Source organism: Oncorhynchus mykiss, chromosome 19 (genome assembly GCF_013265735.2).
Source record: "Oncorhynchus mykiss isolate Arlee chromosome 19, USDA_OmykA_1.1, whole genome shotgun sequence".
Taxonomy (NCBI): Eukaryota; Metazoa; Chordata; class Actinopteri; order Salmoniformes; family Salmonidae; genus Oncorhynchus; species Oncorhynchus mykiss.
In genome coordinates, this window is record NC_048583.1 from 16348436 (window position 1) to 16372680 (window position 24245).

General features: G+C 42.1%; 2 protein-coding genes across 6 annotated transcripts in view; one reads left to right on the forward strand and one right to left on the reverse strand.

The window, feature by feature from the left end:
• Window positions 1–24245, reverse strand: part of LOC110498461 (zinc finger and SCAN domain-containing protein 2) — a 771911-nt gene that overhangs the window by 679279 nt on the left and 68387 nt on the right. The gene's annotated exons all lie outside the window — the stretch shown is intronic.
• LOC110498467 (zinc finger protein with KRAB and SCAN domains 8) overlaps window positions 1–24245 on the forward strand; it is a 138571-nt gene that overhangs the window by 97804 nt on the left and 16522 nt on the right. Inside the window, exons 1-4 of one of the 4 annotated variants that reach the window (XM_036953739.1) lie at window positions 5929–6423; window positions 13077–13207; window positions 13386–13541; window positions 15267–15428. In XM_036953739.1, the coding sequence (XP_036809634.1) occupies window positions 6165–6423; window positions 13077–13207; window positions 13386–13541; window positions 15267–15428 (708 nt within the window). In that variant the 5' untranslated portion in view covers window positions 5929–6164. Of the gene's footprint in view, window positions 1–5928; window positions 6424–13076; window positions 13208–13385; window positions 13542–15266; window positions 15429–17629; window positions 17636–24245 lie in introns of those variants that run through there. The other 3 variants (XM_036953737.1, XM_036953738.1, XM_036953736.1) reach the window with 3 other exon arrangements.

A 24245-nucleotide genomic window follows, 5' to 3' on the forward strand; every position in this document is an offset into this window, starting at 1 on the left:
GGGTAAGAGAAAGGCAATCACATGGTTGCAGTCACTGATAAGGGTGGAGAGCTGTGGATTAGTGAGGAATGGGGGCCCAGGTCAGGTCACATTAAGGGCGAAGGAACAGTTTATTACCCACATCACGTTACATATATATTATGGCACCACGTCTGATCTCACTAACATATGCTACCTTGACTTTTCCATCATAATATCATGCTCCTCCCTATTTTACTGTAGTTACCAAGCTGTTAAATCTGCAATATGTAACTTTTTGGGCGACCTGACCAAATTCACATAGAAATGTGTGACATAGATCTGTCACTCTCATTGAAAGCAGGTCTAAGATGTGGTAGATCTGTTCCTTGTGTGCTATTTTAATGCTTCCCGTTCTTAAGTTTTTGTTTTTGGGCCTTTTACTTTCAATTTTGTACACCAGCTTCAAACAGTTGAAAATACAATATTTGTGGTTCTTTAATTTTTTTTTTTTACAGCGGTTTAGATGGTACAATGATCATGTACACTAGACTTGCTTGGTTGTTTCAGAAACTGAAATTAGGCAAACTATTAGAATTTTAGCACCAGGAAATGGCTGAGTGATTTTCTGAATAGTGCATCTTTATCTTCGATGCCTGTGATTGTTGAGACCTAATTTTGCAGCCAAACTGCCTCACAGATGAAAAACCTCTTAACCTCTTAAGCTGACAGTTCCCGAAATTGGGCACTAATATGTATACTTATTTTATTGATTTCCCACGGTTTTATAAGTCAGACAGCCATCCAGACCTTCCTAGGACCATGTAAAGGCCCTATGTTGAATAAACTTGTATATGCCTCCGTCTGGTGGTCGGCTGCATCATTACATACATTTATATCACTTTACTGCAACGTTAAATCAAAATGGCGGTCCCTGATTTACTGCACAGACATAGCAAAGCAATCACTGAATTTGTCTAGAGCAGGCAGATCTAAAAACATAAATTTCATAGCTCTACAATAAAGAATGTGACCTACACACTTATTTAAACCTAAAATAAGTAAATAAGTAATTTTGTGTGGAAGTCAAACATTTGTTTTATGTCGGAGGTAGAAACATTGCATATGCACAGAACAAAATTAATAATTTTACATAGGCCTCCCCTTGTCTATAGGAGGAACGTGTGCAGTTTAAATGGCCCAAATATTGATTTAGAAGTTCAAATTTAACAGATTTGGACTATCACTCATGACATGTTTGGTAAAGTAATAAAGGTGGTGAAATATTTTGGGTAGATGTTCCTTAAACAGATTATAACTATATATGGACATATTATAAAGTATGAAAAGGCTTATTTATTCACAATTAATTATTTTTTCATATCATATTTGTGTATGTTTTATTATACTTATTGTGTACTAGATCATATGGGTTCGTGTTTTTTTCTCAGACATAAATAAGCAATTCCAGGGGAAAGCCAAAGGTCAAAGCTTTCTAGGAGGGGGAAACCCTACAATAATAAAAATATTGCCCTCTTGCTAGATTGATGACTAAAGCCATAGCGAAACAGTGCAAAACGGCTGTTAGCGCAACTTTTAATTAAGTAGGCTACACCTCAGAGTTACATCTGTAGGCTATAGCTAGCTACCTAATGGGATCTAGCTAACGTGAGGTCAACATGCCACCGTCCTTCTTGCTTTACATCTGACAGATATACACTACGGTTCAAAAGTTTCCCACAACGTGGGAGGCTGCGCGTTATGACGTACACCTCAATGTTATTTGCAATTGTATACATATATATATATATATATATACATATATACATATATAATTTAGGTCAACCACTTGCGTGGTGCAAAGAACTGTTTTTATTTGCAACTAGTAAGAACTTTTATTTTTGTGAGACCCTGATTCATGTGAATGTATACCAGTTTAATATTCTTCATATAGTCACTGTGATAGTAAATGTCCATTTCTGGTTTTTCTGTTAATGCCAGGGGAATCCGTAATATTTTGAAAAGGAAATCTTTATTTTTGTATTGTAAGAGTGCCGATTTGTATTTAATTCAAGAAACTCATGCCTGTTCCACAGATACTGCGTTTTGGAAGTGTCAATGGGGGAATGATATTTGTTTTTCATTTGGTAATAATCGGTCAGCAGGTGTTGCCATTTTAAAAGGCAACTTTAAGGGTCATATATTGAGTCATGAAGCAGATAATACAGGGAGATAGATTATACTATTGGTAGACGTCAACCACGTTCAATTCATTGTTGTAAATACTTATGCTTCCAATAACAAGTAACTGTATTTTATTTAGAGATATTGAGATGAAAATAAGTAAACTGATGTCTAAACTTCCATTGGCCAAAGTAATATGGGGTGGAGATTTTAATACAGTATTACATGATAATCTAGATATATGGCCTCCTACGGATAGCAATTCTGTTTGTGAGATAAGGAATATATGTCTAAGGTTAGGTGTTCTAGATATTTGGAGTCAAGAACTCGGATAAGATTATATTTTTCACCTTGTGCATTCTATTATTACAACTTTCAAATGCAAGTTGAAAGCCGGACTGAGTGAACCCCGCAGTTTGGGAACCACTGAATTAGCAGGCGCTGTTATCAAGAGCGACTTACTGGAGCAATTAGGGTTAAGTGCCTTGCTCAAGGGCACATCAACAGGAGACCCACAGCTCCGCTAAAACCATTGACAACTGCATGCCGTTTAATGGATTGTTAAATAAATGCAATTATGGCAATAGTTAACATCACCTCTTGAAGAGAATTGTCAGACCTACACATTTCTGATTATTCCATGTAAAACGTTGTAAAGTTGGTTAAACATATAGTGATATAAGTAGACCCAAGCAATGTAGGCCTACCTAGGGAAGTTAGCTAACATGAGCCCCTATTCAACATTGTTTCTAGAAGTGTTTAATCAGGATTGCTGCTGACAGACATCATATAAGCTACATTTTATGATGGACCACGTCAAATTGGCTAGCAAGTTAATAACAGCACGTCAATATGGCTGGTTAACAAGCTAACTTTCAGGAGATAAACTAGATGGCTATATCCAAATATTGTTTGATTTGCATGTCATCTATAGTGCTGATGACAAGCCCTTTCCAAAAGCCTAATCTCTGGTGAAGCAAGATAAATGTTGTTTGCTTAGCTAGCCCGGGAATGAACCCAGGTCTGTAGTAACACATCTAGCACTGTGATGCAGCCTTAGACCACTGCACCACTCGGGAGGCCCTGTACTGTTACTTTTAATTGTAAATTATCTATTAACTAATTTACAGCATGGCGATGTCACCATGGAAGGCCAAAATTCCATCCCACCAAAACAGACTGAAATGTATTTTCAAACAGCTCTTACAAAGGGCATTATCATAATTTTCACAATTATCAAATCAAATTTTATTGGTCACATGCACATGGTTAGCAGGTGTTATTGCGAGTGTAGCGAAATGCTTGTGCTTCTAATTCCGACAGTGCAGCAATGTCAACAAGTAATCTAACAATTCCACAACAACTACCTAATACACACAAATCTAAGTAAAGGAATGGAATAAGAATATGTACATATAAATATATGGATGATCAATGGCCGAGGGGGATAGGCAAGATGCAATAGATGGTTCAAAATACAGTATATACATCTGGGATGAGTAATGCAAGTTATGTAACATCATTATTAAAGTGCCATTAATAAAGTGACTAGTGATCCATTTGTTAGAGTGGCCAATGATTTCAAGTCTGTATGTAACTACACAGTATTATTTGAACTTCAGTGTGAAAATGTATATAAAACACAGGTAAATCACGTTTTTGACTGCAATGGGCCTTTAACTTCTGTTTAGGAGGGTAATTAACCACATACCCCTCATTATTGCGACCTGTACACTCTCGTTGGCTGGCCCTCGCTTCATACTCATCGCCAAACCCACTGGCTCCATGTCATCTACAAGACCCTACTAGGTAAAGTCCCCCCTTATCTCAGCTCGCTGGTCACCATAGCATCAACCACCTGTAGCACGCGCTCCAGCAGGTATATCTCTCTGGTCACCCCCAAAACCAATTATTTTTTTGGCCACCTCTGCTTCCAGTTCTCTGCTGCCAATGACTGGAACGAACTACAAAAATCTCTGAAACTGGAAAACCTTATCTCCCTCACTAGCTTTAAGCACCAGCTGAGCAGCTCACAGATTACTGCACCTGTACATAGCCCATCTATAATTTAGCCCAAACAACTACCTCTTTCCCTACTGTATTTTATTTTATTTTATTTTATTTATTTTATTTATTTTATTTATTTTGTTTATTTTGCTTCTTTGCACCCCATTATTTTTATTTCTACTTTGCACACTTTGCAAATCTGAGAACAGAGTTGGGTGATGTGGAATCGGTGAGGGTAACCAGAAGTGGCTTGTGTTTCTGCTGGTCAGAGGGAGCAGGCACTTCATGTTAAACGAATGGGGGCAAAAGATGTGAATGGTTTACTCTCAAGAAAAGGGTGCCATTGAAAGGAGTGATTACTGGGGTAGCGGTAAATATGAAAGCTGACCAACTGAAGGGGAAGATTCACTACATATTCATCGCCAAACCCACTGGCTCCAGGTCATCTATAAGTCTTTGCTAGGTAAAGCCCTGCCTTATCTCAGCTCACTGGTCACCATAGCAACACCCACCCGTATCCCACGCTCCAGCAGGTATATTTCACTGGTCATCCCCAAAGCCAACACTTCCTTTGGCTGCCTTTCCTTCCAGTTCACTGCTGCCAATGACTGGAACGAATTGCAAAAATCACTGAAGCTGGAGTCTTATCTCCCTCTCTAACTTTAAGCATCAGCTGTCAGAGCAGCTTACTGTACCTGTACACATCCAATCTGTAAATAGCACACTCAACAACCTCATTCCCATATTATTACTTACCCTCTTGCACCCCAGTATCTCTACTTGCGCATCTATCACTCCAGTGTTAATACTAAATTGTAATTATTTCGCCTCTATGGCCTATTTATTGCCTACTTCCATACTCTTCTATATTTGCACACACTGTACATAGATTTTTCTTTTTTTTCCTTCTATTTTGTTATTGACTGTATGTTTGTTTATCCCATGTGTAACTCTGTGTTGTTTTTGTCGCACTGCTTTACTTTATCTTGGCCAGGTCGCAGTTGTAAATGAGAACTTGTTCTCAACTGGCCTACCTGGTTAAATAAAGGTGAAATTTTAAAAAATCCCAGTGTTTGTGATGCTTGTTGCAACGCACACAGGGTGGTGTGAGTAGATAAACATAAGTCATTTTCTGTTCTTTTGAGTTTTGATGGCGAGTCTTTTCCCAACAAAGTGATGTTGTAAGTTATCCTGCATGAGTTTTTGTGCCTAATACATTACGTTATTACAGGTGTCAAGCTTATGGGCATTTGGCAGCCGTGTGTAGGGAGGTTCCTAGGTGTGAGAAGTGTGCGGAAGGGCATGAGACAAAGGAATGTGTATCATTGGGGAAAGTAGTGGTATGTGTTAATTGTAGGGGTGCCCATGGGGCTAGGGATCAGAAATGTCTAGTGTGAGAGTGTGAGGTTTCCAGGGTCAGAGTAGTGCAGAAGTTGTCATTGGCTGAGGCAATGAAGAACATAGAGGACGATGAGTCAAGGGGGAGGGATCCTGAGAGGAGGCGTGTGAGTTGTAGATCTGTACCAGTACAGAGTGATAAACCAACAAGTGATATGTTTCAGTTATATGGTGGTGTCCCATCCTTTCAGCCTGTTGGCCTGGAGTAGGACTAAATCGATTTTAAATAGTGGAATATGTAAAAAAAAATAAAAAATGTTTGTGTGAGTGTAGTGTTAGATGGTAGGGTATTTCTTATTAAACAATTGTTTAAAGCAAAGTATAAGGCAGTTATACTCCAGTCTAGTAGGTGGCGGTAAGGCAACATTTACTGAAAGTCAACCGCCGTTAAACTTCATCAAAGAAGTAGTAGTAAACAGAAGTAAACAGTGACCAATAACCATTTCCACGTTAGCGGTTTTATTGTTATTTAGAAATGTATTAACACCATGGAACTCAAAACTGACTAATTTAACAGCACAGCATTACATACTTACATCAGGTAGTTTTTAATTCGCGTTGGAGACAGGACTTGGTTGATAGATGTTATTTAGCTAGCTAGGTAGCCGCTAACAATAATGGCTAACTGTATGGTTTTTCACACTCAAATAGCCTCCATCATGGAGGTGTTAGCGAATGCAGCCGTGGCAGAGATCTGTAAACTCGTAGACGACGACTATGCAGTGTTCCGTTTGGAAATGTCTCAAAGCCAGAAAGAAAACAGGGCATTGCGGAGGAAACTACAGCTATTGGAACTAAAGGTGGCACGGGAGCGCGTCCTCGCCAGTCGTCCCAGTAGTGTCAAGATCCTCGACCGATACAGAGGAATGGCAAGAGGTACATTTTGCATAAATTGTCCAGTTCCCCTCTGCGCACGTGTTTAGATGTTACCCAGAATTGTGACTTGGTCAGTTTTTGGATAGTATGCAATAGACGGGTTGGTTGTTTAGAGTTTTTCCTGGTCAGGTAAAACTCTGGGTCCTATTCCTCGGCTATGACAAAGTATTGTTATAGATAGCTTCCCTTTTCATCTGTGTTATGACTATAGGGCTTGGAATTTTTTGGGGTCATGTGAATTGGAAACACTCCTGGCCTAAGGTGGATCAAAACCTTTAAAACTACCACAAACCTTGTTATTATTCATTCTGAATCAGATATCAAAAGAGCCAGAGAAGACAACTTTAATGGACACCATGCTCTGTATTTTAGTGAACTACTGTAGCAGGGCTGAGCGTTGTGCAAACAATGGTTACAATGTCTTTAAATATTAATTTCACTCTATACACAATGTTAAGCAGACAGGTTTGAAAGTCTTAATTTAATGTGAAAACCTAGTTGTTCATCTAATTACATTGCTCTTCTGCAATTATTCATTCTGTAATCTTTATGTAAGGCAGGGTTACATTTAACACTCTACACAATAGACTTTGTAACAGTTTTTATGTGTAAGTCATACAACCACTAACCTTGTGTTTTTGTCCTGGACTCCATCTGTCCCACCAGGTTGGTGGTTGGTTTCCTGGTGCTCACTGTAGGAACTGATTGCCTGTAAAATCCATATATTCAATCATTATATCAACTACTTTCTAAAGTTTAATTTAAAATAATATCCCCCTTTTCATTAAGTATAATTTATTGAATATCACTCAATCTATTGCACTTTTCTAACCAAACCTGCATTACCAGTTCATATCAGTAAGTTGGAACCAGTTCAGGGAACAGAACAGAAAACCGGAAAATAACAAAATTATATTTCATAGGTTTAGAAAGGAACCATATAATCCGGTATTTTTCTTTGGTTCAAACCAGTTCAGAAATGTAGTTTACCGGTCTGAACAGTGGAACGGAACCCCCCAAAAAATGGTTCTGTTCAGAACGAAACAATTGGAAAATTACTTTGGTAATCAAGACAGGCAGCCATCAGGGCGTCAATCTCTGTATTTGCGAAAGTTATGGTGGTGCTAGAATCCATCAACTCTCTCTTTCTGCATTAGCTATGCATCTGTTATGGTTGGACAAATGTGTTCACATTGTCTGTGTAGACTGCTCTGTGGTGGAATTTGTAGGTTTTTTACTTTTAAGGCCGGGAAATTTGCTCTGGAAACATTTGAATAATCACCAGCAGTTGAAATAAAATGATATGCAAACTAACATTACTGGACTAATAAACTGGCTGACTAACCTTTTCAGAAACTTCAGTATCCCTAAGCCTTGGGTAGCAGCAGCAGATCGTTTCATCTTTATCCTGTGCCAAACTTATTTATTCCGTGAGTCTAAATCAGGGGACGCAACTTTCACTGGGGGCGGGGGGACACGTCCCCACCACATTCTGAAATTGCATTCCCCCCCCCAGTTTTATCATTGGAATGTGATACAAAACGAGGCAACAGTGTGCTCTAGGACCATGCGGACTCCTCCGAGCGATCGGGTAGGCTGTTTCTGGAACAAAGCCTATTCCCCCTTAGGAGACTGAAAAGATTTGGCATGGATCCTCAAAGTTCTACAGCTGCACCATTGAGAGCATGGTTGCATCACTGGTTGCATCACTGCCTGGTATGGCAACTGCTCAGCCTCCGGCCGCAAGGCACTACAGAGGGTAGTGCTAACAGCCCAGTACATCACTGGGGCCAAGCTTCCTGCCATCCAGGACCACTATACCAGGCGGTGTCAGAGGAAGGCCTTAAAAATGGTCACCCTAGTCATCGACTGTCCTCTCTGCTACCGCACAGCAAGCGGTACTGGAGCGCCAAGTCTAGGTCCAAAAGTTTTCTTAACAGCTTCTACCCCCAAGCCATAAGACTCTCAAACAGGTAATCAAATGGCGACCTATACTATTTGCATTGTCCCCCCCTCCTCTCTGCTACCCTGCTGCTACTCTGTTTATTATCTATGCATAGTCACTTTAATTCTACCTACATGTACATATTACTTCGACTGACCTGTGCCCCGGCACATTGACTCTGTACCGGTACCCCCTGTATATAGCCTTGCAAAAAAAATGTTTACTTAACACTTCTTTTTCTTAACTGCATTGTTGGTTAAGGGCTTGTAAGTAAGCATTTCACTGTAACATCATATTCGGCGCATGTGAAAAATAAAATTTGATTTGGAGTGTATCTGACTGGATAAATAATAATAAAATAAAAAAAGTTATGCCCCCCACTTCTAAAAACCAAAGTTGAGCCCCTGGTCTAAAATAATATTAACGTTAGCTTCTGGAAGCATCTATATATCGAGCTAATGTTATCAAATCAAATTAAAGTTTACTTGTCACGTGCGCCGAATACAACAGGTGTAAACTTTACAGTGAAATGCTTACTTACAGGCTCTAACCATTAGTGCAGAAAAGGTATTAGGTGAACAATAGGTAAGTAAAGAAATAAAACAACAGTAAAAAGACAGGCTATATACAGTAGCAAGGCTATAAAAGTAGTGAGGTTACATACAGACACTGGTTAGTCAGACTGATTGAGGTAGTATGTACATGTAGATATGGCTAAAGTTACTATGCATATATGATGAATAGAGAGTAGCAGTAGCGTAAAAGAGGGGTTGGCGGGTGGCGGGACACAATGCAGATAGCCCGGTTAGCCAATGTGTGGGAGCACTGGTTGGTCGGCCCAATTGAGGTAGTATGTACATGAATGTATAGTTAAAGTGACTATGCATATATGATAAACCGAGTAGCAGCAGTGTAAAAAGAGGGGTTGGGGGCACACAATGCAAATAGTCTGGGTAGCCATTTGATTACCTGTTCAGGAGTCTTATGGCTTTGGGGTAAAAACTGTCAAGAAGCCTTTTTGTCTTAGACTTGGCACTCGGGTACCGCTTGCCAAGCGGTAATAGAGAGAACAGTCTATGACTGGGGTGGCTGGGGTCTTTGACAATTTTTAGGGCCTTCCTCTGATACTGCCTGGTGGAGAGGTCCTGGATGGCAGGCAGCTTAGCCCCAGGGATGTACTGGGCCGTACGCACTACCTTCTGTATTGCCTTGCGGTCAGAGGCCAAGCAATTGCCGTACCAGGCAGTGATGCAACCAGTCAGGATGCTCTCGATGTTGCATCTGTAGAAACTTTTGAGGATCTGAGGACACGTGCCAAATCTTTTTAGTTTCCTAAGGGGGAATAGGCTTTGTCGTGCCCTCTTCACGACTGTCTTGGTGTGCTTGGACCATTCTAGTTTGTTGTTGATGTGGACACAGAGGAACTTGAAGCTCTCGACCTGCTCCACTACAGCACCGTCGATGAGAATGGGGGCGTGCGCAGTTCTCCTTTTCCTGTAGTCCACAATCATCTCCTTAGTCTTGGTTACGTTGAGAGATAGGTTGTTATTCTTGCACCACCCGGCCAGGTCTCTGACCTCCTCCCTAAAGGCTGTCTCATCGTTGTCAGCGATCAGGCCTACCACCACTGTTGTGTCGACTGCAAACTTGATGATGGTGTTGTAGTCGTGCCTCCCCATGCAGTCGTGGGTGAACAGGGAGTACAGGAGGGGACTGAGCACGCACCCCTGTGGAGCTCCAGTGTTGAGGATCAGAGTGGCAGATGTGTTGCTACCTACCCTCACCACCTGGGGGGCGGCCCGTCAGGAAGTACAGGATCCAGTTGCAGAGAGAGGTGTTTAGTCCCAGGATCCTTAGCTTAGTGAAGAACTTTGAGGGTACTGTGGTGTTGAACGCTGAGCTGTAGTCAATGAATAGCATTCTCACGCAGGTGTTCATTTGTCCAGGTGGGAAAGGCCAGTGTGGAGTGCAATAGAGATTGCATCATCTGTGGATCTGTTTGGACGGTATGTAAATTGGAGTGGGTCTAGGGTTTCTGGGATAATGGTGTTGATTACCAACATTACCAACCTTTCAAAGCACTTCATGGCTACGGACAGGAGTGCTATGGGTCTGTAGTCATTTAGGCAGGTTGCCTTTGTGTTCTTGGGCTCAGGGACTATGGTGGTCTGCTTGAAACATGTTGGTATTACAGACTCAATCAGGGACATGTTGAAAATGTCAGTAAAGGCACCTGCCAGTTCGTCAGTCCATGCCCGGAGCACACGTCCTGGTAATCCGTCTGGCCCCACAGCCTTGTGTATGTTGACCTGTTTAAAGGTCTTACTCATGTCGGCTACGGAGAGCGTGATCACACAGTCGTCCGGAACAGCTGATGCTCTCATGCATGCCTCAGTCTTGGTTGCCCCGAAGCGAGCATAGAAGTGATTTAGCTCGTCTGGTAGGCTACTGTCACTGGGCAGCTCGCAGCTGTGCTTCCCTTTGTAGTCTGTAATAGTTTGCAAGCCCTGCCACACAAGACGAGTGTCGGCGCTGGTGTAGTATGATTCAATCTTAGCCCTGTATTGACGCTTTGCCTGTTTGATGGTTCGTCGCAGGGCATAGCAGGATTTATTGTAAGCTTCCGGGTTAGAGTGACGCACTTTGAAAGCGGCAGCTCTACCCTTTAGCTCAGTGCGAACGTTGCCTGTAATCCATGGCTTCTGGTTGGGGTATGTACAGTCACTGTGGGGACGACGAACTCGATGCACTTGTTGATAAAGCCAGTGACTGATGTGGTGTACTGCTCAATGCCATCGGAAGAATCCCGGAACATGTTGCAGTCTGTGATAGCAAAACAGTCCTGTAGTTTAACATCTGCTTCATCTGACCACTTTTCTATAGACAGAGTCACTGGTGCTTCCTGTGGTGCTTGCTTATTTCCTTATACAGCTGACTGAGTGCGGTCTTAGTGCCAGCATCTGTTAGTGGTGGTAAATAAACAGCCACAAAAAGTATAGCTGAAAACTCTCTAGGCAAGTAGTGGCCTGCAATTTATCACAATATACTCTACTTCAGGTGAGCAAAATCTAGGGACTTCCTTAGATTTTGCCTTCGGTTGTCACATTTTTGTGAATGAGGTAGTATACCTAATAAACTTGCCGGTGAGTGCCTTCAAGTATTCATACCACTTGGCTTATTCCACATTTTGTTGTGTTACAGCATTAAATCAAAATGGATTTAATTATAATTTTTTCTCACTAATCTACATACTACCTCATAATGACAAAGCGAAAACAAGTTTTTGGAAATTTGAACAAATTTATTGAAAATGAAATACAAAAATATCTAATTTACATAAGTATTCAAAGTCAATACTTTGTAGACTTACCTTTGGCAGCGATGACAGCTGTGAGTCTTTCTGGGTAAGTCTCTAAAAGCATTCCTCACCTGGATTGTGCAACATTAGCTAATTATTAAAAATGGTTCAATCTCTGTCAAATAGGTTGTTGCTAGACAACCATTTTCAGTTCCATAGATTTAAGAAAATTAAACACAGCCACTCAGGAACATTCACTGTCTACTTGGTAAGCAACTCCAGTGCAGATTTGTCCTTGTGTTTAAGGTTATTGTCCTGCTGAAAGGTGAATTAATCTCCCTGTGTCTGTTGGAAAGCAGACTGAACCAGATTTTCCTGTAGGTTTTTGCCTGTGCTTAGCTCCATTAAGTTTATTAACAACAAAAAATCCCCTGTCCTTAACGATTACAATAATTCCCATAACATGATTCAGACACCACTATGCTTGAAAATATGGAGTGGTACAAAAACTAAATTGCTTTGCCACATTTTTTTGCATGATGCATATTTTTGATTCTGTACAAGCTTCCTTCTTTTCACTCTTGTCATTTATGTTAGTATTGTGGAGTAACTACAATGTTGTTGGTAAGCGGTTTTCTTCCTCTCTGGCAACCGAGTGAGTAAGGACACCTGTATCTTTGTAGTGACTGGGTGTCACTACAAAGGGATATTCAATGCCTGTTTCGTTTTTTTTACCCTTCTACCAATAAGTGCCCTTCTTTGCGAGGTATTGAATCTGTGTTTTAAATTCACTGCTTTGACTGGGACCTTACAGATAATTGAATGTGTGGGGTACAGAGATGAGTCATGTTAAACACTATTATTTCACACAGTGTGAGTCCATGTAACTTATTATGTGACTTATTTATGCTTGAATACTTATTACTTTTTAAATGTAATTTGTTTAAAAAAAATCCCCAAAACATAATTCCACTTTGACATTATGGGGTGGGGCACTAGTGGATGGGGCCCCTAAGTGACCGCTTATGCCTGTGTCTGGGCCTGATGTAGCACTTCCCCTGATTACTTAACTATCTTGCAAAAAATGTATTTACTAGGCAGGTCAATTAATAATGAATTATTCTAACACAGAGACACAATATAACACAATATTATATTCTAACCCAATTCCTATTATCATATTCTAACCAGATTCTTGATTTACTGAATTTCCTATTGTCATACTCAATTAAAATAATGTAATGCATGGAACATAATCAATCAATCAATCAATCAATAAATAAATAGTATGTCAAGAAGTTATGAGAAGGGACATCCTTGCCACTTGTAGACAGTGTCAAGTGTACAATATAGCATTGGGCATTGACAGTACCTAACTTAACTACCCGTTTCCCCCAATCACTCTCTCAGGTGAAGCACATCTCACTGGAGGCCATAGGAGCTTTGTGAAGCCAGCGGAACACAACACATGGAGAGATGACCAACCAATCACTGTTGATGAGGGGAGTGGAACCTCAACCCAGCACGTTATTGTGATAGAGGTTAATGTCATAATGTAACATTAACAATGACAGTACATCAAATGTGGCCCGTTTTTAATTTCAGAAAGGCTCCCCTCAGCTATTCAAATATTTGCAATAGGGGATTTTGAAACTTCAATACCACATTGTTATCCAATTCAACTCATGTACCGATAATAACCTCCTCTCTTCTTGTCAGTCTGCAGAGGCTGCAGGTCCTGGAGTCAAGCAAGAGAGATCTGAAGGAGAGAAGGACCCACGGCACAGCAGAGACATCCAGACTGAAACAGAGGCTGTAGCCCCGGAGGACCTTACCGCCGCGCCCCAGGCCAGGACCAGACACAGCATCTTGGAGGTCAGTGGAACGCCGAACGCCGTCCTCAAGTCAGAGACAGACACCGAGACTTTAACTGTAACACACAGGCTCTTACACACAGGATCTGAACACATATCAGAACCAGAGAGACTGAGCTGTCCAGCTGCTTCCGGTTCAGAGTACCTACCAGTATTTCGCCAGAGGATGGGTCATTCCCGTGGAGATGGTGACGCGTTAGACACTGGCGTTGATGATCTGTCTTGTTCTTACGCTACAGAGATGGACCCTGGCAACATGCCCTTGGGTTTAGAAACACAGACTGATCTGTCTAGAGGGAAATGGAACCGGTACAGTAGTAGTGTATACTCTGAAGGTTGTCTAGATAAGATAGGTGAGGGTTTAGTCGTAGATGAAGTGACTGTAAAATTGGAGGGCAACGTACCTCCCACATGGAATGGTCACCTAGGAGACAGACACTCGCAGGGCAGAGATTTCTTAGACTACAGGGAAAGCTTAGAGACAAATCAAAATGTTGCCACCCACTCCCCTTTCCACGTGTTCAAGGATCGCAACCCAGTGTCCACGTTGATGGCACCTTCCGATTCACACAGCCACATCCTTTTCGATCAGGTATTAAACTCAAACGACAGAGCTAGAGCCCAGGCTCAGGGAGGGGGAGCCACATCAGGCAATAGTAAAGAGAAACGGTTCCTCTGCATGTTCTGTAACAAAGGCTTCAGCTGCCCGCAGAAGGTGGAAATCCACAAGAGGGTCCACACTGGAGAGAAACCCTTCAGCTGTACCCAGTGTCACGTGCGCTTCGCCCAGGCTGGTGACCTGAAGAGGCACCAGAGGGTCCACTCAGGGGAGAAACCCTACAGCTGCCCCCAGTGTGAGAAGCGGTTCTCCCGTCAGGACCAGCTGAAGAGGCATCATATGGTCCACACGCGAGAGAGGCCGTTTGCCTGTACGCACTGCGGGAAGAGGTTCTCAGAGAGGAGCTACCTCAGGATACACCAGCAGAAAAACCATTCCACTCAATAGCTTCTGACATTTACATCAAACACTGCATTAAAGACAAATGTATATTTTCATGGTTGTCAGCAGAAAAGGTCCACAGATATATTTGGAATAACAGTATAGAATATTGCATCCAGACATTGTGTGATATAAAGTATAAAGTCTGATACATATTGTGTTTGTACTGTGTAGGCGAAATGATGTCCACAAATGTCTATTTCATTACTTCTGTTAAACTACAAAATGTTGTTCCAATACATTTTTAATTAGAAAATGTATGCAAGTTATCCATTTTCTGTTGATGTGTATATGTGGTTTTCGTATATACTGTATTTAAAACTGGTTTATGTTTAATAAACACAAAATGACTTTTCATTGTAAGACTTTCATTGAGACTCTCTTTAGTATACATCACATCTGATCTCACCCTATTCTGTATGAACCCAACAGCACTTTATAACCAATATACACTTAAATACACTTACACACTAACTGTACAATTCTATATAGTTTAGTCAAGTTTGTCATATGATGACTTTTGACTTATCATAGTTGACTCATATTTACCCACATCATATTTATGTCCTCCATGATGGGTTTAACAACAATAAAGTCATTCTGTATCTACAGTATATGACTCAAACGTAGTGGGGATAGGTAAACACTCCATGTTGAAAGTGTTTATGTGTGTGTACGTACCTGAGGGAGTGTATGTCTGTGTAATCTGTATCACCTCTCTTCCAGGAGGAGGGTCCAGAGGTGCTGCTGGTGAAGGAGGATGGTTGTGAGGAGGGTCTGGGGAACACTGATGGGAACATGGTCATGGAGGACAACCAGACTACACCTCCTCCTGAACCCACAGAGGAACCAGCTGAGCTGCACAGGACCACACACAGTCTCACTGAGGTGAGCCCACTGTAAACTACTGTCTGAATGGTTTTTCCTTTCAGATCCTAATGAATTAGACTATGTAGACAGAGAAGGACCTGATCTTCGATCAGCACTTCTACTTTGAGACTCTTTCTAGGTACGGTCCCAGGTCTAGATGAATGTTGTCTTAAGTGTGAGACCATACGTTTGAATTATCAAACCATGAAAAAGTGTCAAGTAATCAAATCAACTAACAAGTTTCCAAAGTACTCAAAGCAATCCCTCATTGCCCAATCAGAAGGTGCTCCATAGCAGGGTGCTCATATCAGATTTCTTGATCCAACATCCTCTCACTCTGTATCTCTTACAGTCAGTAGACATGGAGGATGGGAAGCCTGATCTGCTGATAGTCAAAGAGGAGACAATAGAAGACGAACCAGAGAGCATTGACCTGAGTGGACTAAAGATGGGGGAGCAAGGTAAGGGAGAAATAATTATAGCATAGAGCAACTTATGTTTGCATACAAAAACACACATCTTAAAACTTTTTGGGGATAGGGGGCAGTATTTGGAAGTTTGTATGAATGAGGTGCCCAAAGTAAACTGCCTGTTACTCAGGCCCAGAAGCTAGGATATGCATATAATTGGTAGTATTGGATATAAAACACTCCAAAGTTTCCAAAACTGTTAAAATAATGTCTGTGAGTATAACAAAACTGATATGGCAAGCGAAAACCTGTGGAAAATCCATCCAGGAAGTGGGATTTCTTTGATGTGGGTACTTTTCAATTGAATGCCTATACAGTATGTAATGGGTTAGGACTCAGATTGCAGTTCATATGGCTTCCACTAGATGTCAACAGTCTTTAGACATTGTTTCACCCTTGTATTCTGAAAAATGAGGAAGAATGAGACCATTTTGTAAGTGGACTGTAGAATGAAGCAGGTGCTGGTTTGCGTGTGACCGATTGCGCGCCCTTTGTTGTTTTTTCTTTCTATTGAATACGCTATTGTACGGTTGAAATATGATCAATTATTTAGACAATAGACAACCTATTGTCTAACAATTAATTATAAACATCGTTTGACATGTTTCAACAAACTTTATCGGTACTATTAGGATGTATTCGTCTGCATGTTGTGACCTCCTTCAAGTCAGTGGATTACTGAACAAAACGCGCCAACAAAACAGAGTTTTTGGGATATAAAGAAGGACTTTATCGAACAAAACAAACATTTATTGTGTAACAGGGACTCTTGTGACTGCAACCAGATGAAGATCATCAAAGGTAAGTGAGTAATTCTATTGCTATTTCTGACTTTCGTGACTCCTCTACTTGGCTTGAAAATGTTTGTATGCAGATAATCGCATGGTATGCTTTCGCCATAAAGCCTTTTTGAAATCTGACACAGTGGCTGGATTAACAAGAAGTACATCTTTAAACCGATGTATAACACTTGTATCTTTTATGAATGTTTATTATGAGTATTTCTGTATTTTGAATTTGGCGCTCTGCAATTTCACCGGATGTTGTCGAGGTGGGTCGCTAGCGGAACGCCTATCCTTAAAAATTAACTTGACCAGGTAATTGATAAAGAAAAACTCCATCTGTAGCGTTTTCTCTGCCATGTTTGTAAAGTCCATTTTCTAACCTCCTGCAGGTGGTTGGCTGGAGGCTAACAGAGGAGACTGGGCGGCCGTCTTAGATTTCCAGATCCAGACGGGTGCAGCCAAGGGCCCAGGGGACAACATTACCGAGCAGGCCAGGACCAGAGGTGACATAGTGGAGGTCAGTGGGTGGGACAGCGTCCTCAACTCTGGGCTGGGGAACAACAGTGTTAACCAGAAAAAGACAGTCGAACACAAAACAAAAACCAAACTTAAGTCTCCATGACAACAGACTGGCTGAGAGCAGGGTGAGGCGTAGATTTGGTCTGCGGGGACAGGGAGGTGTCTGTATGCGGGGGGGGGGGGGGGGGGGGGGGGGGGTATGGTGACTGACTTGGTTATTTTTGTATTATTGCAGAGACTGAGTTTCCCTCATCTCAGTCGAACCAAAGCATATTTCCTTTTTGAATCAACACTTATGGACATTGTTTCATAGTAAACTCCAATGGCTCCATATTGTTAGGTACTTGACAGTGGTTAACATTTTATAATATCATGTCATGCTTCTGTGTGTACAGCAAAGAGTTTCTTATTCCTTTATGCATTTCTGTACAATTTGTGTTTATAGTCTGCAGTCCATGAGGACCAGCTGATGTCTGGTGTTGCTGACGGAAGAGACTGGACATCTGAGGTGGGTGGTCACAAACCCTGGCCCCGGATCAAAACCCTGGATCTGGAGCCATCACTCTTCCTTCCCGAGTCAGAACTAGGACCCAACCGTGAGGGACAGGGACTCCACCACAACCACTACACAGAACACAACCAGTGGACAGGTGGACTGAACCACCTCAGTCCTGTTGGTCATCAGAGAAACAGAGGCTCCAGTCTGCAGTCTGGGGCTGATAGAGATCAACCCTCCTGTTCCTATGATACAAACACCACAGTATCCATGATGAACAGAGCAGGTCACCCTGGGCTTCAGCCTTCACAGAGAGTGATGGGAGCCCCCCCTGGTGGTAGTCTATCAGCAAGTCTGTCTTCTCCTTCAGGGCCTCGTCCAATGCCTGGTGACTTGGTTCATAGAAGGCCTGGGCCTGGGTCTAGCCTTCCTCACTTACCTCAGGTTTACCCCACCAATACAGACAGGGTCAGGATGGGCGTTCACCATAAGAGGTACCTAGCCTATAACACAGCACACAATTCCAACAACACCCAAACAATGGCTAGAGGTCAAGGAGGGAGCTCAAAAACTCTTGCTTCTACCTCCTCTGGTGTCATGGGGTCACAATGTGGGAGGCCGAGCAGTAGGTCGGACGCCGACAAGCCGTACGCCTGCCCCACATGTGGGAAGCACTTTGCTGAGGCAAGGTATGTGAAGCAGCACCAGACTGTTCACACCAAGGACAGCTTCAATTGCAAATTATGTCACAAGAGCTTCTCCTTCCTGAGTAGCCTTATCAGACATAGGAGTGTCCACAATGGGAAGAAATCGTAGCAGTGTGTCTTGAGATGTACATTAGGTGATATCTGGGAAACATTCTTTATCTGACATATTATAGTTATAATGTTTAGTGTCTTATAAGAGCGTAATTAACCACATACCCCTTTAACTTTGAATTATTTAACAGGCTTGTGTTAACTGTTTTTTAGAGAGATAGTAAACCTATGCTAGAACAAGTATAGTTCAATATTCTCTGGTCTGATGAAACCAGGATTGAACTCTTTGGCCTGAATGCCAAGCGGCGCGTCTGGAGGAAACCTGGCACCATCCCTACGGTGAAGCATGGTGGTGGCAGAATCATGCTGTGGGGATGTTTTTCAGTGGCAGAGACTGTGAGACTAGTGAGGATCGAGGCAAAGATGAACAGAGCAAAGTACAGAGATCCTTGATGAAAACCTGCTCCAGAGCGCTCAGGACCTCAGACTGGGGCGAAAATTCACTTTCCAACAGGACAATGACCCTAAGCACACAGCCAAGACAATGCAGGAGTGGCTTCAGGACAAGTCTCTGAATGTCCTTGAGTGGCCCGGCCAGACCCCGGACTTGAACCCGATCGACCATTTCTGGAGAGACCTGAAAATAGCTGACAGAGCTTGAGAAGATCTGCAGAGAGGAATGGGAGAAACTCTCCAAATACAAGTGTGCCAAGCTTGTGGCATTATACCCAAGAAGACTCAAGGCTGAAATCGCTGCCAAAGGTGCTTTAACAAAGTACTGAGTAAAGGGTCTGAATACTTGTGTAAATGTGATATTTCAGTTTTATATTTTTAATAAACTAGCAATAATTTTTAAAAACCTGTTTTTTCTTTGTTATTATCGGGTATTGTGTGCAGATTGATGAGAGGGAAAAAACAATGTAATACATTTTTAGAATAAGGCTATAATGTAACAAAATGTGGAAAAAGTCAAGGGGTCTGCATACTTTCGGAAGGCACTGTAATGCAAAGCTAGAATGAAAACAGGGAATTGCGGCGGCAACTACAGGTACCGGACCTGAAGGGGGCATGATAGCGCGTCCTCGCCAGTTGTCCCAGTACTGATAAAATCATTTTTCTGGGTGTGCGCCAGCTCATGTTTTTTATTCTAAGACAATCGACCGATACAGAGGAATGGCAAGAGGTACATTTAGCAGAAGACAGATGAATGGCAAGAGGTGCATGTCACGTTCTGACCTTAGTTCTGTTATTATATATTTGTTTTAGTATGGTCAGGGCGTGAGTTGGGTGGGTTGTCTATGTTCGTTTTTTCTACAATTTGGGATTTCTGTGTTCGGCCTAGTATGGTTCTCAATCAGAGGCGGCTGTCAATCGTTGTCCCTGATTGAGAATCATACTTAGGTAGCCTGGTTTCACTTTTGAGTTGTGGGTGTTTAATTTATGTCTTTGTGTGTGTCGCCAGACAGGACTGTTTCGGTTTTCATTCGTTCACTTTATTGTTTTGTATTTCAGTGTTTATTTTGATTTATTACATCATGAACACTTACCACGCTGCGCATTGGTCCTCCGATCCTTCTCGCTACTCCTCCTCAGAAGAGGAGGACGAGATCCCTTACAGTGCATTTAGCCCCATTCCCCTCGGTGTATGTTAATTTAGATGTGTTAACCACATATGGGTCTTGGAAAGTTTTTGGATAGTATGCAATAATTCACCTGATTACTTTGTTATCTTGCGCAAAGACACTATCATATTCTAACCACATTCTTGATTTACTGCATTTCCTATTATTTACCCATCGAAAACAATACATCAATCAGTAAATAGTATATCAAGAAGTTATGAGAAGTGTTACCTTACATCCTGGCCAATTCTAGACAGTGTCAATAGTGTACAACATACCGTTGAGCATTGACAGTAGTTAACCTAACCAGCTTTTACCCCAATCACTCTCTCAAGTGAAAGACATCTCACTGGAGGCCACAGGAGCTTTGTGAAGCCAGTGGGACACAATACATGGAGAGATGACCAACCAATCACTGTTGATGAGGGGAATGGAGCCTCAACCCAGCACATTATCATGATAGAGGTTAGTGTAATAGTGTTGCATAAAATATGAGTTACTTTGTAAATCAGATGTGGCCTGTTTATTTCAGAAAGGCTTCCCTCAGCTATTCACTTGTTTACATGTACATCTTTATCTATCTGCCATAGGGGAGTTTGTGAGACTTCACCAAATCAAATAATATTTTATTGGTCACATGCACGTGTTTAGCAGATGTTATTGCGGGTGTAGCGGAATGCCTGTGTTTCTAGCTCCAACAGTGCAGTAATATCTAGCAATTACACAACATATACACAATACACACAAGTCTAAGTAAAGGAATGGAATTAAGAAAAAAAAGTTTGGGGTCACTTAGAAATGTCCTTGTTTTTGAAAGAAAAGCACATGTTTTGTCCATTGAAGTAACATCAAATTGATCAGAAATACAGTGTAGACATTGTTAATGTTGTGAATGACTATTGTAGATGGAAACGGCTGATTTTTAATGGAATTTCTACATAGGTGTACAGAGGCCCATTATCAGCAACCATCACTCCTGTGTTTCAATGGCACGTTGTGTTAGCTAATCCAAGTATATAATTTTAAAAGGCTAATTGATCATTAGAAAACACTTTTGCAATTATGTTAGCACAGCTGAAAACTGTTGTGCTGATTAAAGAAGCATTTAAACTGGCCTTTAGACTAGTTGAGTATCTGGAGCATTAGCATTTGTGGGTTCGATTACAGGCTCAAAATGGCCAGAAACAAAGACTTTCTTCTGAAACTCATCTGTCTGTTCTTGTTCTGAGAAATGAAGGCTATTCCATGCGAGAAATTGGCAAGAAACTGAAGATCTCATACAGCGCTGTGTACTACTCACTTCACAGAACAGCGCAAACGGGCTCTAACCAGAATAGAAAGAGGAGTGGGAGGCCCCAATGCACAACTGAGCAAGAGGACAAGTACATTAGAGTGTATAGTTTGAGAAACAGACATCTCACAAGTCCTCAACTGGCAGGAGGGGTTACTATGGTGTTGAATGCTAAGCAATAGTCAGTGAACAGCATTCTTACATAGGTATTCCTCTTGTCCAGATGGGATAGGGCAGTATGCAGTGCGATGGCGATTGCATCGTTTGTGGATCTATAGGGGCGGTAAGCAAATTTTAGTGGGTCTAGGGTGGCCAGTAAGTGGGTCTAGGGTGGCCGGTCATTGACTACAGCATTTAACACCATAGTACCCTGCAAGCTCATCATTATGCTGGAGGCCCTGTGCAATTGGGTCCTGGACTTTCTGACGAGCCGCCCCCAGGTTGTGAAGGTAGGAAACAACATCTCCACTTTGCAGCCCCACAAGGGTGCATGCTCAGCACCCTCCTGTACTCCCTGTTCACCCATGACTGCGTGGCCATGCACGCCTCCAACTCAATCATCAAGTTTGCAGATGACACAACAGTAGTGCGCTTGATTACCAACAACGACAAGAGAGGGAGGAGGTGAGGGCACTCGGAGTGTGGTGTCAGGAAAACAACCTCCTCACTCAATGTCAACAAAACAAAAGAGATGATCGTGGACTTCAGGAAACAGCAGAGGGAGCACCCCCCTATCCACATCGAAGGGACAGCAGTGGAGAAGGTGGAAGATTTTAAGTTCCTCAGCATACACATCACAGACCAACTGAAATGGTCTACCCACACAGACAGTGTGGTGAAGAAGGCGCAACAGCGCCTCTTCAACCTCAGGAGGCAGAAGAAATTTGGATTGTCACCCAAAACTCTGACAAACTTTTACAGATGCACAATCGAGAGCATCCTGTCGGGCTGTATCACAGCCTGGTATGGCAACTGCACCACCCTCAACTGCAAGGCTCTCCAGAGGGTGGTGCGGTCTGCACAACGCATCACCGGGGGCAAACAACCTGCCCTCCATGACACCTACAGCACCCGATGTCACAAGAAGGCCAAGAAGATCATCAAAAACATCAACCACCTGAGCCACTGCCTATTCACACCGCTACCATCCAGAAGGCGGCGAGGTCAGTACAGGAGCCTCAAAGCTGGGACCAAGAGACTGAAAAACAGCTTCTATCTCAAGGCCATCAGACTGCAATCACTAACTCAGAGAGGTTGCTGCCTGCATTGAGACCCAATCACTGACCACTTTAATAAATGGATCACTCGTCACTTTATACAATGCCACTCTAAATAATGCCACTTTTAATCATGTTTACATATCTTATATCACATGTACAATGCCTTGCGAAAGTATTCGGCCCCTTGAACTTTGCGACCTTTTGCCACATTTCAGGCTTCAAACATAAAGATATAAAACTGTATTTTTTTGTGAAGAATCAACAACAAGTGGGACACAATCATGAAGTGGAACAACATTTATTGGATATGTCAAACTTTTTTAACAAATCAAAAACTGAAAAATTGGGCGTGCAAAATTATTCAGCCCCTTTACTTTCAGTGCAGCAAACTCTCTCCAGAAGTTCAGTGAGGATCTCTGAATGATCCAATGTTGACCTAAATTACTAATGATGATAAATACAATCCACCTGTGTCTCATCTCAAGTCTCTGTATAAATGCACATGCACTGTGATAGACTCAGAGGTCCGTTAAAAGCGCAGAGAGCATCATGAAGAACAAGGAGCACACCAGGCAGGTCCGAGATACTGTTGTGAAGAAGTTTAAAGCCGGATTTGGATACAAAAAGATTTCCCAAGCTTTAAACATCCCAAGGAGCACTGTGCAAGCGATAATATTGAAATGGAAGGAGTATCAGACCACTGCAAATCTACCAAGACCTGGCCGTCCCTCTAAACTTTCAGCTCATACAAGGAGAAGACTGATCAGAGATGCAGCCAAGAGGCCCATGATCACTCTGGATGAACTGCAGAGATCTACAGCTGAGGTGGGAGACTCTGTCCATAGGACAACAATCAGTCGTATATTGCACAAATCTGGCCTTTATGGAAGAGTGGCAAGAAGAAAGCCATTTCTTAAAGATATCCATAAAAAGTGTAATTTAAAGTTTGCCACAAGCCACCTGGGAGACACACCAAACATGTGGAAGAAGGTGCTCTGGTCAGATGAAACCAAAATTGAACTTTTTGGCAACAATGCAAAACGTTATGTTTGGCGTAAAAGCAACACACCATCCCCACTGTCAAACATGGTGGTGGCAGCATCATGGTTTGGGCCTGCTTTTCTTCAGCAGGGACAGGGAAGATGGTTAAAATTGATGGGAAGATGGATGGAGCCAAATACAGGACCATTCTGGAAGAAAACCTGATGGAGTCTGCAAAAGACCTGAGAATGGGACAGAGATTTGTCTTCCAACAAGACAATGATCCAAAACATAAAGCAAAATCTACAATGGAATGGTTCAAAAATAAACATATCCAGGTGTTAGAATGGGCAAGTCAATGACCAGACCTGAATCCAATCGAGAATCTGTGGAAAGAACTGAAAACTGCTGTTCACAAATGCTCTCCATCCAACCTCACTGAGCTCGAGCTGTTTTGCAAGGAGGAATGGGAAAAAAATGTCAGTCTCTCGATGTGCAAAACTGATAGAGACATACCCCAAGCGACTTACAGCTGTAATCGCAGCAAAAGGTGGCGCTACAAAGTATTAACTTAAGGGGGCTGAATAATTTTGCACGCCCAATTTTTCAGTTTTTGATTTGTTAAAAAAGTTTGAAATATCCAATAAATGTCGTTCCACTTCATGATTGTGTCCCACTTGTTGTTGATTCTTC